The sequence below is a fragment of the Sceloporus occidentalis genome, unplaced genomic scaffold (genome assembly GCF_023333645.1).
Source record: "Sceloporus occidentalis isolate IW3139 unplaced genomic scaffold, rSceOcc1.0.p SCAF_34, whole genome shotgun sequence".
Taxonomy (NCBI): Eukaryota; Metazoa; Chordata; class Lepidosauria; order Squamata; family Phrynosomatidae; genus Sceloporus; species Sceloporus occidentalis.
Window position 1 is genome coordinate 6115146 of NW_028317014.1, and position 15368 is coordinate 6130513.

General features: G+C 35.6%; 1 protein-coding gene across 1 annotated transcript; it reads left to right on the forward strand.

The window, feature by feature from the left end:
• Positions 1–1800: 1800 nt before the first annotated feature.
• LOC149298192 (coagulation factor IX-like) lies at positions 1801–12622 on the forward strand. Its single transcript, XM_089487753.1, has 8 exons — positions 1801–1867; positions 3558–3721; positions 5927–5951; positions 7494–7607; positions 8329–8463; positions 9066–9283; positions 11645–11762; positions 12075–12622. Exons 1-8 carry the CDS (start codon positions 1801–1803, stop codon positions 12620–12622), a joined length of 1389 nt encoding a protein of 462 aa, XP_089343879.1.
• The last annotated feature ends 2746 nt before the right edge of the window (positions 12623–15368 follow it).

A 15368-nucleotide genomic window follows, 5' to 3' on the forward strand; every position in this document is an offset into this window, starting at 1 on the left:
TGTACATTTATCTGATGATCCAGAAGAAGCCAACCATAAAAAAAACAAATGACACTTTTATCAAATCTTGTTCCTTTGTATCACTAGAGGCAATCGGAATATATCTAGTACTTTATTGCTTATGCTAAACTGGTATAACCCCCTGGATCTCCCTATTTGCTAAAATTACATCAAACTTTTTTAAAACATATTAATTGAATACTCCAAAACATTTCACTTAGCAATGGGTTCCACATCTTAACTGCCCTAGCTGTAATAAAATGTGACACTGTAATGGCAGTGTCGGCTATCTTATTTTTGTAAATTGTTTGGTGCATGTAAATCCCTCCCCCCAAAAAATTTTACATTTTTTTCAGCATATCATGCCTGAATAAAATAAAAGATCCATCTATTACTATCTTTAATTATCCTGAAAAGGTTTGACTGCTGTTCACCACACACTGTTAAAAATTAAACCGGCTGATTTTACTCTCTAGGAGAAGACGTATTTCCCATTAACAGAACATCAAACAATAACAGAAGATACGTGCAGCCTTCCACAGAGTTAGTTTTACTTAGACAGGGTAAAAAAACATATCTTACAACATAAAATAGATAACAATAATGAATCAGAATCTAGAATTTACAAAACAAATGCCTACATAGTAACATAGTAATTTAGGTTTAAAAAAATTCACCTAGTTGCTGTTGATCCAGAAGAAGGCAAAATGAGAAAAATGACAGAAATATTAATCTGAGTTCTTACTGGATCAACAAGCGATAAGTAATGCTGTCCTCATAGGCAATTGTATCTCTGTATGTTCTTTGATAAAAAAATCATCTAGCCCGGCTTGAAAGGTATTGATGGCACCACCTCGGTGGGTAGTGAATTCTGCATGTTCATCGTTCTTACTGTAAAGAAAGAACTCTGGGCTGTCGAGAGGCCTTGCCAAGGAGAATCCAGACCTCACAACACATTCCCTGGCAGACAAGACACTTAGAAACACATAATTTGGCACACTGGGACCCCACATTGCAGCGGAGTCCTCTGTCCAATGAGAGATCCCAATGTCAGCCTTGCTAAACCTTTCCACCCAGGCCTGGGAAAGCCATTGGGCCAGCAGGCCATGATCCTTCAGTCCCAGCACACTTTCTGAATCTGAGTGCTGGCATTTGACATCATTTCCCAGTATTAAGCGGTAAGCAGCGTGTGAGGGTGTAAGGAAGCAGAAGAGCTCTCAACGGCCAGTGGACGACAACCGCCTGAGTCAACAAAGGCTTCTTAAATGTGCTACTGTATGTGTATTACTGTGTGTGTCTGTGTAAATTACATGTGTATGTTATAATGTGTGTAAGTATGTTAGTGTGTGCAATTAAATATGATAGTGTGTGTAAGAATGCTACTGTCTAAGTATCTTAGTGTGTATGTATTATAATATATGTGTAGGTATGTTAGTCTGTGTTTGTTATTATGTGTGTGTAAGTATGTTAGAATCCTAATGTGAGTGTAAGTATGTTATTTTCATAACACTTACTTGGGCATTTTTCACAATTTATATGTTTGTTCTTTGAGTACATGGAAAACATAACGAAATGTTACTTAGAACACTGTCGGTGTAAAACACAGTTATCAGCTTAAAAAGGCATTATGAATCTAGGAGTACTGTGTACATTTTTCACATCATCACTGGTTTTCGAAACTGAATCTCTGTAATTTTGTATTTAGTCAGATAAGTAAACAGACAGCATTTGGACTTTGGATAAATGACCTGTCTCTTACATTCTCCTAATATGCCATTTACGACTCATAGTAGGAAGAGGATGTCTACCCTCCTTAACATTCTCACTATTTGGCTACTGGGTTATTTCTGCAGTGCTGAGAAGACAGGTTTGTTTTTACCTAATTATGTCAAAACATAATCTTTTTCTAAGGGCACAGTGTTTTCTTTATAGTTACTAAAACATTGTAGTTTTTATCGTCTAATAGGTAAGATTCTCTATATTTTTGATCGGCTTCAGTATCTAGCAATCACAGACTAATAATTCTCGTTGTACAGAGCTGAGGAGTGGAGTAAAGATTTTTACTATTATTAATACTATTATTATCATGTCACTCAGAGCTAGTCATGGGTCATGAATTGTAACCACTAGCTCCAATTTTTTTTAATTTACTTTTATTTTTAAGGGGGGCTCCTCAATACTAGATATCACTGGATAAGCTGTTACTGTCATACAGTGTCATAGAGATTTTCATATTTTTAGAAAAAATGAGATTTGTCTTTTCACCGTGCAGTTTTACCCACAAAGAGTAGAATTTTGCTGATGTGAAAAAAAAAATCCAAGTATAATGCAATGAACTCTATTTTTAACGATAAAGCTCTAGAAATGACAATTTACGTGCATATATGCTTTTATATTTCCATGACCAAGTCAGCAGAAAGAGAAACTACTGTGAGGGTTTCCAAGTAATTATGTGGCTTTTACCCTGTATTGATTTATTTTGGTGTATTATACATAATAGTATTCTTTACAGGCTTCTGTAAATTCTACCAAACTTGATTTGTAGCTTTTTCAGTCTAGGTTTTCTAGGCACTACTGTTTCAAAATCTAAAGCAGGTTAGTATTTAGCATCTGGAATGTATTTTTACTTGTTTCTCTTTTTTTGCCTTAAAGGGATAATCCAATGCCCTGGTGATGTATTTACATTCGACACTGCCCAGATTGTAAGCTTGCGAGCAGGGCTCTCTCCACCTAATGTATCGGTTTGTCTTAGTCTGTCAATTATTGTCTTGTCAGACCCCTTGAATATATGTATTCTATTAAGAGCTGCGTAAACTGTTGGCGCTACATAAATAAAAGATAATAATAATAGGCCTAACCCAAGGCTGTGCCGACTGTCACCCAACCTCGCCACTGTCCTTCCTTCGGGGAGCTGGGCTATGATGTCATATCCTGGAGCTCTACTTTTAAAGGGAGTGCAGTACAAAAAGAAACTATGGATGACTGTGCCGACTCTGTACAGCTCTCTATAGCCGCATCAGTGATCTCCCTTTTAACCAGTCCATTGAGATCGGGCATTGCATGGAGCCTAAGCCGGGTGGACTAGGCCAGAATATACCACTTAGTGTCCTAGACAGGCTTCTGAACAAAGAATGCATATTACATTATTTGTAAGTACTGCAATGTGCATTCATAATAGCTGAAAGAAATAAAAATGAAATGACCTTTAGGAGAAGCTGCAGTTCCAGAGCTGCAGTACACCATCTCCTCTGTGGTCCACTATTTTAGCAAACAGTGGAAGTAAAGAGTTGCCTCTGAAATCAATGGAAGTGTTTTCTGCGCATGTGCACAGGGTCTTGTTAGACGCCCCTGGTACTCTCTCTGAGCGAACACTAAAGGCATCACATCATTTGCAGGAGAAGTGTTTGGCCGGATACATCTCCGACAACGCAAAAAGGTGGGGAGACAAGGACATTCTGCAGATCGCTGTACCGTTTCGGTATAAAAGCTATTCTTTTCACTAACTATGGATCTGTCTATCTAACTAATTTTACGTGTCATTTTTTTCCTAATGACAGTGTTCCTGTCTGGAAAATCTGCAAGCAGTGTTTTGCTGCGACAGAAGAGATACAATACAGGTCGGCTGGAAGAGTTTATTGCTGGAAACCTTGAGCGGGAATGTTTAGAAGAGAGATGTGATTATGAGGAGGCGAGAGAGGTTTTTGAAAATGATGTGAAAACAGTAAGTACGTTTTCCACTGCTTCCCATTTATTTAATTATTTCAACAATCAGCCATGATCAGAGAATAATGGGTTTTGAGAGTTCGTGCATTGTTTTTGAGGAAATAATTTGTGATAGTGAAGTTTAAAACAAATTTAAAGTGTGAAGAGAAATACATTAAGAATTCAGCCCCACCAACAAAGAATTCCTATTAAAAGGACACGCCGGTGTCCTTGACAGCCTTCAGCCTTAATGTACGTTAGTCAAACTTAGAAAAAAGGCCAGTTTTTGAGCCAACTTTAGCTACTTGAAGAAGCCAGTTATTGGCAGAAGAGGGTAAAATGTAAAAGAATGGTACTGTTTACTGTGTGTGTGAACCAGGGGATCTTATTGGCTACGGTTGTAGAAACATATAATTTGATTGGTCCGTTTAGTCTTTCCAGCTGTCAGAAGGAAAGCTACAGAAAAAGATGTACGTCTCAACAGATGCATGTCTTTTTCTGAGAAATTACTTAAGTGAACAGGTCTCCCCAACTTTACGAGTAGGTGAGAGATAACGCACTGATAAGAGTGCAGAGATGAGATATTAACCATACCTCCTGTACTGAATATTATTGGAAATTCCTCAAAATCTTTTACAAAGGATATGTTGACAACTACAGCACATGCATCTGGCTAAATCACCTACTAACCAACAAAAGAAGAACGCGCTTTAAAACACCTTATATATAATATTATATATATATATATATTATATATACTATATAACCCACATTCATTTTTAATGTTTAGTCCACCTAACAGCTGCCATAGGTTGCCCAAGCAGCCCTTATATCTGTGCTTGTATTTTTATAAGTCTCCAAAGAAAATAAATACATTAAAATACAGAAGAATAAAGTTGCAAGCCAGGTATAGCTGTTCTGGATGTGTTAAAATCCAAACACAAAATGATGATTGAAGAAAAAGGTGATTTACTTTAATTTTAACGCTTGCATCAATTACTTTATTAATAGCTGTCGTTTTTCTTCATTTTTGTGGTGAATTAAGCCTTTAGGCCTAATCGCCTGCACACTGTGTCTGATTAAGAATCTTGCTTTAAGTTTAATCGGCATGCTCTTTTGTAATTGTCACAAATGGTATGTATTTGAGTTTGCAGCTTTTTTTTTTAGGTCAACTAAATTCCTGCAGTATATTTTAAGAATAAGTCAGACATTTTGAGTCCTGGGGTAACAATGAGAAATTGCCGCGACCCCAAGTACACAAGATGTTAAGGATCCATCTTTGCTTTTATACCACAAAATAAATTATTCATAACACTTACAAAACTGCTGCAAAGCCTTAGTAAAAACACTCATGTATACAATTATTAAGTATACAATTATCATTTATACAATTATATATACACACACACAATTCCTAACTGGGAAAACTGTGTGTTTGACTGGGAGTCTCTAGGTGACGTCCTGCTTTCAAGGGTCTTTGGGTCAACTTCTCCTTCTGTTTACGGGCAGGGGAATGGGCAGGGGATTTGCATGTGTCCACCCATGTTCTGCATACTCCCAGCCCAGTTTCCTCCCACTAAATACTTTTTTGGGGTTAGCTACTCCTTTTGTGTGTCTAGTTAGTCCTACTCCAAGCCCTACATAAAACCGCTCCCCCAGAAAACGGAGAGCCCCTGCATAGCCTGCCCTAAAACGTAAAAAAAGTGTTAAAAGTGTAAATATATATTTTTAATAAAATCACAACCCAAGGTATCTGTTAAATTAAAGATTGTAAGTGGTACATAATTACAACAGACAATTTAAGACCTTTTCATTTTTGAACACCCAATTTAATTCCTCTAACTCAATTTTGTCCCAACTCAGCACTTTGAGCATTTAAACAGGTTCTTTCAGTCTCTGGAAAACATTAAGGCAGATTATGTATTAGTAGTTCCTGTATAAAACACATGAACCCCAAATTATAAAATAAAAGCATATGCCATCTAGCGGCGAGCAGCTATCTTAATACTTATATTCTAAAAGAAATTTGATGCTGTTTCAAAATTCTCCTTTTTTCACTACTATATTGGAACAAAATTCGCCATGATGAATTTTTTTTTAATTATAAATATACAAAACATATATCTTGTTATGATAATGTATTTTAGAACATAATTATAACAGTGATGATTAGTGCTAAATAAATTACAAATGAACTGACCTTTATTTTTATTTTCATTTTTAGAATGAATTTTGGAAGCAATATGTTGGTAAGATGTTTATTGCGTTAACAAACATATATTGAAGAAGACGTCACTACATTAAGACAGCTCTGTAAAAAGGAAAATATATTAGTGCAAACTTTAGAGGGACAATGTTAAATGTCATTTAGTACCCAAACATATGACATCTACATAATAATATAAATATATTAATGAAGTCACTGTATAGTAGCGTTATGTATTGGTAAATTTTATTTATGTCAATATTAACAGTCCGCTGGTTTAGTGAGAATGAAAATAAAAGAGGCTTTACACCTGAACAATTCCCTGTTGAAGTGTTGACATTTTAGAAAAATAATGACATCATAAATGAAATTTCAGCATAGACAAAAACCATCAATGCATGTCCATAAATCCATTGGGACAACTTTAGGTTGGGCTTCCATACACATATAAGTCTTTAAGGATAAATTATTTTTATAGATAAATCAGCCTTATATGTCTGATACAAACTTAGTAGTCATATTACGAATTAATTAATACGACTATTGCCTTTGTACGACTATGCCTTTTTCTTTGTATGTTGTTTTATGATTTCAAACCACTTCATGTTTGGTCACTATGACCTTATTATCAAGTATACTTGTAACGTTGTTGATCTTAAGCCAACTTCTGCTAAAATATCAACATATCAATCATTTTTGTTAAAATATATCATTGCATATCACATATTTATTGCATAATATAGAACATACTGAATTGGGGATTAGATGATTTTGCCTGAACAGAGGAGAAACTCATTCCCCGCAGCTAAGGAATATATAAATTCTTTATTGCTCTTTAAGTCTCCAACAGAGAGACTAATACAAAAATCTTACACTATAAGAGGACACAGCACCTCTCCTTTGTTCACAATAAAAAGAACTCTCTGATGTCATAAATCATTTTAATAGAAACAAGAAAACATCAAATAAGTACATGCATAAAGGTTTCTGTAATAATTGAACTGCAAAGACATAAAGAACATAAAGAACATGTGATTAAAATCCCTACTAAAACAAAAGGATTCGAACCACATAATTAATTGAAATTTGGCAAAGCCAGAACCTATTCTTATGAGGAAGTTTAACAATGTAAGTATCTCATATACATTCTAATTTCCATGTCATTATATACAAATTCAAATGTTCAGGTAAAGTAGTCATTTGCCTGCTTGAGGGCTATCAGTGATCTTGGAGTTTGCGGATTCTCAGGTGACGCAGTTTGGCGATGACTTCTCAAAATTCTTTCCTGATTTAATGATACCAAAGCTTTCCAACTGGTCTTGAGAGCAGCAGTAGATCAATTCAGACTACAAACACCTGGACGTGATAGATGAAAATATAATTTAGCGATGGGTCACACTCCATTCCAGAGGGTCAACAATTTGAGTTGTTGACAAATTTGTGCCCAAACAACTTGCCGAGCAGTAAGTCGCCCTGTAAAAATAAGGTGACCCTCAATTCTGCACCTTGATATTCCAGGTATCAAAGCTTCAACGTGTCTTGAAAATATGTTTGTGTTTTTGTTTTGATAATTAATACCGTGTAGATGGAGATCAATGCTTATCAAATCCATGTCGAAATGGCGGCGTGTGTAAAGATGACGTCAGCACTTATGTATGCTGGTGTGCGCACGGATACGCGGGAAAGAATTGTGAATTAGGTAAGTGTAAGAAATCATAGTTTAACCTCATAAGGGACAATGAAAAGGACCCTACGGAGAACTCTAAAAACAAAAAGTGGTGGCAACTTTAGAAAATACAAAGAGTAAAACCAAGTTAGTCAGTTATTTGGCAAAGGTTAAAGTACGTTATAACTATGAATGCTTATTCTTAAATGCCTAATGATCAACTTTTCCCATCTTATTCCGAAAATAACTATATATGAAGCTTGATGCAAAAAACCTGCGGCCCTCCAGCTGCTGCAGGACTACATCTCCCATAGTCCTCTGCCAGCCACTTAGCTGAAAGAGTACTATGGGAGATGTAGTCCTGCAGCAGCTGGAGGGCCGCAGGTTGGACACCCCTGATATAGAACTTCCAAGTGAGTCATATAATAATTTTCATCTTGGTATTTTAGTAGTAGGTAATAATGAAATATTTGGAACACACACCTCAATCATTTTTAAAGAAAATACCGTAATGTTATGCGAGGTGCAAGAGCGAAGGGGATAGCCCTGAACGTGCATGAAAACATGCATATAAAATATAAATATATAATAATAACATAATGGCATAATGTCTGATTTTGACATGTGTTAAATATTTATATTGTGCATGTAGCAACCAGATCATTGATACCTGGACACAATGTTTTTCTGCTTTCTTTATAATTTAAGGAAACTGTCATATTAACACTTAAGTCCTATTTGTCATCTAATGTAGCGCTGCCAATTACTTGTTCCATTTCCAATGGGGGTTGTCAACAAATGTGCAAAGACCATCCTGTAAAAAAGGTTATATGTTCATGTGCAAGTGGATACAGATTGGCTGAAGATGGCAAGACATGTGAAGATGCAGGTATTAAAGATTTTGTTATACTTACAATCATGCATATACTGGCCAACCAGTTCACCAGGCAAATGCCCTGTGGGACGCCGGCCGACAGCGCCCCACACTTCTATCTGCTGCTTCGGGCGGCCACCTGCTAGATATGCCCAGCCGCATACTATGTGTGTATTAAAACGTAGCGTCTGCCTATATCCAGCCTATAGCCAGCCCTCAGCCACACTTAAGTCATTAGCTGGCTGCTGGCCTTAAAGTGCCAGCAGCCCAGCCCTGATAACACGGCAAAAGCCCTTTTTTGAATGAAGTGACAATAATAGCATAAATTCCATGTATATCACTTGTTTTTTAAATAAGTTTCAAGAAAATATTTATTAACCCCTTAAAGACAATGAGCGGTCCCTAAACCCATTGAAAACAATCCATTTTGAGCCCGTACATGTACAGGCTTTGTCATTAACGGGTTAATTTCAAATAGTCAACATTTCTTGTGTATTCGATATCAAAAGACAAAAAGATTATTTTAATGTGAAAGACGCCAGGAAATATAGTAAAATTTTTCTTGATAATTTGCTAATCAGTAGGTAATGTTTCTGTAACCATTTTTATTTTTACAGTACCTTTTCCATGCGGAAAGGTTAGTGCACCTGAAGCTCTTCCAAAGCATGTGACCCGTTCTCTTTTGGACCCAGAACAATTTAATGCGACTGAAACTAACACACAAAATTTAACCGAGTCTCTGGGAAATTCCGAAGAGATTGTGCCTGTAACGGAAGATCCTGACGTACGCATTGTTGGGGGAACCGATAGTCTAAGGGGTGAATTTCCATGGCAGGTACGATACTAAATCGTTGAAAAAAATATATGAAAATAAACATTGTAATAACGTTTTACATGACTTATATAATGAGGATTTCATGCTATCTGTATAATATTAAATTCATTAATTGTATATGTATATTTAAGTGCATTAAAATCCACTTTATAGGTTGTATATAAATAAAGGATTCTGGTGCAAAATTTGAAAAATGGTCTTATACAGCAAACTAAAAAAATGACAGAAAATACAAATTGATACTTTAGATAAAGGGGATCCTCCTTGCAAGCAGACTTTTTACTCTTTACCTCCTTAGTGTTGCGTATCATTTACTTTAAATGCTTTACATTTGTATAATTATTATAAAGCAGACTATTTTATATGTATATATAATATAACTATTGTGCAATACTTTTACCAACATTTACAATTCACTGTACACAAGTCCATTTGCCTGTGACAAGTAAGAAAATCAAGTATATGAACGGAAATAGTCACCTTTTAAGGTTTTTTTATTTATGAAATCAGCTCAGCATTGGACAGTACTGAGTCCAGTGACAGCAGTTTTGATGTTTCAGATCATAGTATGCCCCAAAGTTTGATGCTGTCCCAAATATTGCAGCACTTTAAACAGTGCTGCCCTCTGCTGGTTATATACATGTAGTAGCCTTTAAAACTTCTAAGGATCTGGTTCAATGATCTGTCTAAAAGCCAGACTTTTTCAATATAACATTACATATATATATATATATATATATATATATATATATATATATATATAAGTGCGGAAACTTTTCAAACATCCCTCGTGTATATATATATATATATATATATATATATATGTATATGTATATATATGTATATGTGTGTGTGTACTTTAGTTATAATCATATATTTCCAGAACATACTGTGTGTATGCACTTAAATGCATCTTCTCTGTGCCAGTATTCCTTATGTGTTCATGGTATTGCTAATTTTGTATTCTCCCTCCGTTGCAATAACTACAGACACTGAATGGGTCAGTAGTCATAAATCATAAGGCTACTGCTCCACAGTAGAATAACCTGCAAATACAGGAAATTGATCAAATACAAATATCTTAAGACATTTTACACTTAAGAAATATAAAATATTTATTATATCTAATATATATATATATATATATATATATAACTGTTACAAACTGTTTGGAGGTCATAGTTGAAACTGGAATCATCATCAAAAAAACAATTGCCATATCTCTAAATATATTCTTGTAAATTGTTGGCACTATATAAATAATAATAATAATAATAATTAATAACTATTTATTGATTTATATATAGTGCCATCATATTTTGTACAGCTGTAAAATACAAAATGTATTGAATGTGTTTTAAATTCATTACTGCAATAGTTTTACTATAAGGTATAGATAGGTCATACGAAAGGTTTAGAAGATAGTGTACGGGGAAAAGGAAATTCATTAGGAGTTTGCTGGTATAGATATACAGCATTATTAACATTTGTGATATTTTTAAATGTATAATCCCTCTGTTATTCAGGTATAGGAAAAGAATAACTGAGCAAAATGCATTTTTTATTATTAAATACATCTTTCAATGATTTCCTAATTCTGTTGCTTTTTCTCCACAAAATTGGCTAATGAAAGAACAAACCTAGGGTTGTCGATTTTATTCACCAACTGTATTTATAGTCTTTTTAATCGAAATTCACATTGGGAATTATTTGGTGTTTTATATGGATTTGGTATAATAAATACAGAATTCTTATTTCTATATCAGATAAACATCCTGTAGTCTTTTCTGCCTTTGTTCACTAAATCAGAGATTAGAGACATCTAGGAGAGGACTAGGGAAAAAAAGCAGGGTGAATTTAATACGTTATATTATTAGTAAAAAAAAACCCACCCTGTTGACATTAATGAATGTTCTAGTTTTAAGCTGAATTAACTGGAAATCTGCCAGCTCGAAGTTCTGAACTAGTTGAATGAAAGCAACTCTTGCACACTGTTTGCTCAACTTCACTTGAAACCTGTAGTGGTCAGGTTCCCATGACTTTAAATTATTAATCACCGAACCTATCAATAATTCTTCATGATCGCTGTTCCACTTATCTTGAACTTTCTTTCTCATACATAGAAACTTTTGACCTTGTGGTGTAACCTTCAATCTAATATCAGGATACTGTTACTAAACATTAGCTCTCTTGGGACTTTCCAGAAATCCATAAATGCTAAAATATATTACAACGACATGTCATCATGTTTCAATTGCATATTGCTACAGGCGTTCATCAAGGTATCCACCGATCTAATATACTAGCCAAATGGCTTATGTTCTTTTTTTTTTTTTCTCTCTTACACTTTCTCATATACAGGTTCAGTTAGTCAATAAAGAGAAGGTGGGATTCTGTGGTGGAAGCATTGTCAATGAAAAGTGGATAGTGACTGCAGCCCATTGCTTTATTACTGTTGGTGAATTCACTGTAACTGCAGGTAAATCTTATTTCGCTAGTGTATGGTGTATGGAGGGGGTAGCAATGCTAATGAAAATAAAAATAAATAATATTAAATAATAAATTATAGTAAAGGGTTATTTGTTTTATTATTTTACCCCAAGTCAAGGCCAACCAGATGGGGGTGAGTGGTATGCTTGGGCCTAAATCCCCCTAGTGCATGGGATGGAGGCTGAGGACAACATAGTTTTGGAGCAGTTGACCCTTTTGTTCCGCATTTGTCTCTGTGGTGTTTCTAAGGAATATGGATAACCAAGTCAAACACTTCTTTTGTCTGATTATATTTCAACAGGTGAACATAACACTGAGGTTAATGATGGAACTGAACAATATAGGGAAGTAGCAAAAATAATAGTTTACCCCACATATAATGCCTCAAGGAGCAAGTTCAACAATGACATAGCTCTTCTAGAGCTAGAGAAGCCATTGGAGTTAAATGACTATGTAAGACCGATCTGCATTGGAAACAAGGACTTCACAGAAAGCCTGATGAAAAGTCAGCAGTTTAGTATTGTGACTGGCTGGGGAGATGTGAGATACCGCGGACGGCCAGCCATCATTCTCCAGAAACTGGCAGTGCCATACATTAACCGTGCCGCGTGCAAGAGTTCTAGTCGATCTACTGTCAGCATAAACATGTTCTGTGCGGGTTATCCAGACCAAAGCAGAGATGCATGTGAGGGGGACAGCGGCGGCCCCCATGCAACAGAATACAAGACATTTTGGTTTTTGACAGGTATAACCAGCTGGGGAGAAAAATGTGCAGAGAAAGACAGATATGGAGTATACACCAGACTTTCTAGATATACAGACTGGATTCGTGCTATCACAAAACTCTAGTTATTCATACTGCTTCTCTTTTTATAGGTTGATTAAAAATAAAGCTGAAAACCCAATCACTCACTCTTCTAACAACAAATAAGTAAATTCTAAATATCTAATTTGCATTATTTTATTCTTATTTTTATTACGTCTGTAGCGAAATAGAAGTAAAATAGTCAGATTATCAGGTCATCCAGACATTTCCCTAGGCGTATAACACAATAGATAAATTAATAATTGCTTAAACAGTATACCATACAGTAATAAGCATAGCATCAGTAAGTAAAAGTTTTGGCAGCAAACATTTCTAATGTTGAACTGGAAACCCATATACAAAAAAACAATGCCGCACATGGAAAGGGAAATCAGTCTGGCAATAGCTTATATAGCTGTTGGAAACCTGTAGTGATATAGAAATGAACTAATATGTGTACCATATACTGTACAAAGTGAGAAAGAAGAGAGAAAGTTCGGAAGGAGATAAAAAAAATGGTATTAATGATGATATGTTTTCATTTATTATACTTTGTCATGCAAAATGAATGCATACGCATGCCTTAGTTGCCTTCAATAAATGAATAAACCTATTTGTATTACTACATTGGCATTCTAGTGTGATGTAAGTAGTTGAGTCAAATGAAAATTCTATATCCAAATAGTTGCTCCACTACATTAGCCAGCCTTGTCATCTACCTATGGTACTCCTACCAAATATGAATATGGGACTACCCCGTTCAATCAGTGCTAAGTGCCATGTGGGGAGCATTGCTGTTTGTCCTGCCTACTCCGAACTTGGTTCGGATTTATGGAAAGTATACATGACTAGCACCAGAAGAGCTCCAGCCAGCCCTGAGAAGTTCTCAGGTGTATCACCAATACAATATCTACGTACTCTGGTCATTTGAGCTATAGAATAGATTACAGCACAAACCTCAATCAGAGCTTCCACTACTGAAGAAGAACACCAGGATATGGCATCCTCTCCTGGCTGTCTTCCTCAATAGGTCCTGCAGTTAATGGGAACATAATCTGACAACGTCCCATTTTGACTGCAAGCAAGGTTGGGAGGTATGCCAAGTAGACTGTCAAGGGTGCCATATTCGGCAAAGGGCTTAGCAATTTAACAACTGCAGTAACAGGCCACATGGGAGATGAGGTTCTTATTCAATGTTTTACATTTACATTTAAATACAATATTATTATATATTTAGTATTGATATAGAAACATAAATGCTTGATTACACTCAAAATACAGTTCATTTTATTTTCACCAAAATACCTTGTCTTTGCATATAGCACCTTTAATAAATATAACCATCATTTCTGTACAATGTGCAATGTATAAAAATATATAATCCGCACTCACTCCTTCAGTAATAATAATAATTATACACACATTATTATTAGTATTGGAACTAACCTTTACTGCATGTCCTTTGGGTCACAGCAACATTTAGTTTAGTTTACCAGAATATTTAAAATACCTAAAAGGACAGTCAGTGATGCCAAACATGATAAATTTTTTTGAGGGTCCTTGGTTAAAGGGGACATTTGGTCTCTGTGACTTAAATGAACACTGTCACATCTAACACCTTAGTGTCTTCACTTACGATATGGCGTAAGCAAGTGCTGCAGTGTGAACATCTGTGCTGACGTGAATGTCCTGGCATAGATTTCTAAGATGTTTCTTGGTGAACGCTACATGGACTAAATTCAATGGAGGACTGAGAACATTGCATCGTCCCTGCATACGCCTTTGGGACCACAGAGGTCTCACCTTCAGATGGAATGGCAGGCTAAGGAGTGGGGAGTCTTGGATTTGGGTGTTGATATGTGGGCAGATAGAACATCTGGCTGAATGATGGCTACAGGGGTTTATAGGCGATGGGGAACATTCTGAAAATCCTGTTATTAGTAGAGTATGTTAAGTTGTTTTACTTCCACATTCATATTTTAAATATTTTATTGGCTATATTACAAAAGGTCTTGTAGAGGAGCTGTACAGTATTTTGCTGATGGCATTGATCTGCAAGAGGATGAGCATACCCATGATACAAGATAAATTCCAAATGGTTTAAAAGAATTAGAACAGTGGGTATAGTAAATCCAAAGTAATGCATTCATCGCATATTAAGCCAAAGGCAGAATTTTAGGTATGCTAGCTACAACCTCAAGTGCGGAATGATACTACGTAGTCATCGTTTTGGTGACTTAACTGCCTGTGGAACAAAATATAAAGATAATAAAGATAAACAGACAGCATGTTATGTTGTACAAAAAAGTGTTGGTGTATGGTGCCATTTCACAACAACGGCTGCTATGTACAAAGATCACAATGCTTAAAATTATCCCTTTAAGACCTAAAATTTGTAAAAACAGGCAACCTACATATACAAATGTAAGTGTTTTTCAGTTAAAAGGGTTACTAGCATTCCATCCCTTGGGCACAGATGAATTACGCCAAACCTGCAAATACAATTTACCCATCTTTTTGACTGTAGTCGGTTACTGTGCCCGATATTTTCACAGTACTTCAGATTGAGAGAACAAAAAACTATCACAGCACATTCATTTTATGAAAGGAAACATTGTAGTAAACACTCATACCCTGTAATCAATAAGGGTATTCACAAAGGGCTGGTATCAGAAGGCCTTTAGATATGCGTAATATTCCTCATATGTGAATTTTATGTGAAAATGGTGACTTAAATGCTTTAAAACAGCGACAGAAGTTCGTTTATAACCCCATATGTAGCCAGGTTCT

Excerpts from the sequence above, each read along its gene's own strand:
- LOC149298192 (XM_089487753.1), top strand. The coding sequence starts at position 1,801 with ATGTCTACCCTCCTTAACATTCTCACTATTTGGCTACTGGGTTATTTC. Across the intron at positions 3,722-5,926 it reads TTGAAAATGATGTGAAAACA|AATGAATTTTGGAAGCAATA; the intron begins GTAAGTACGTTT and ends TTTCATTTTTAG. Across the intron at positions 11,763-12,074 it reads TGAATTCACTGTAACTGCAG|GTGAACATAACACTGAGGTT; the intron begins GTAAATCTTATT and ends ATATTTCAACAG.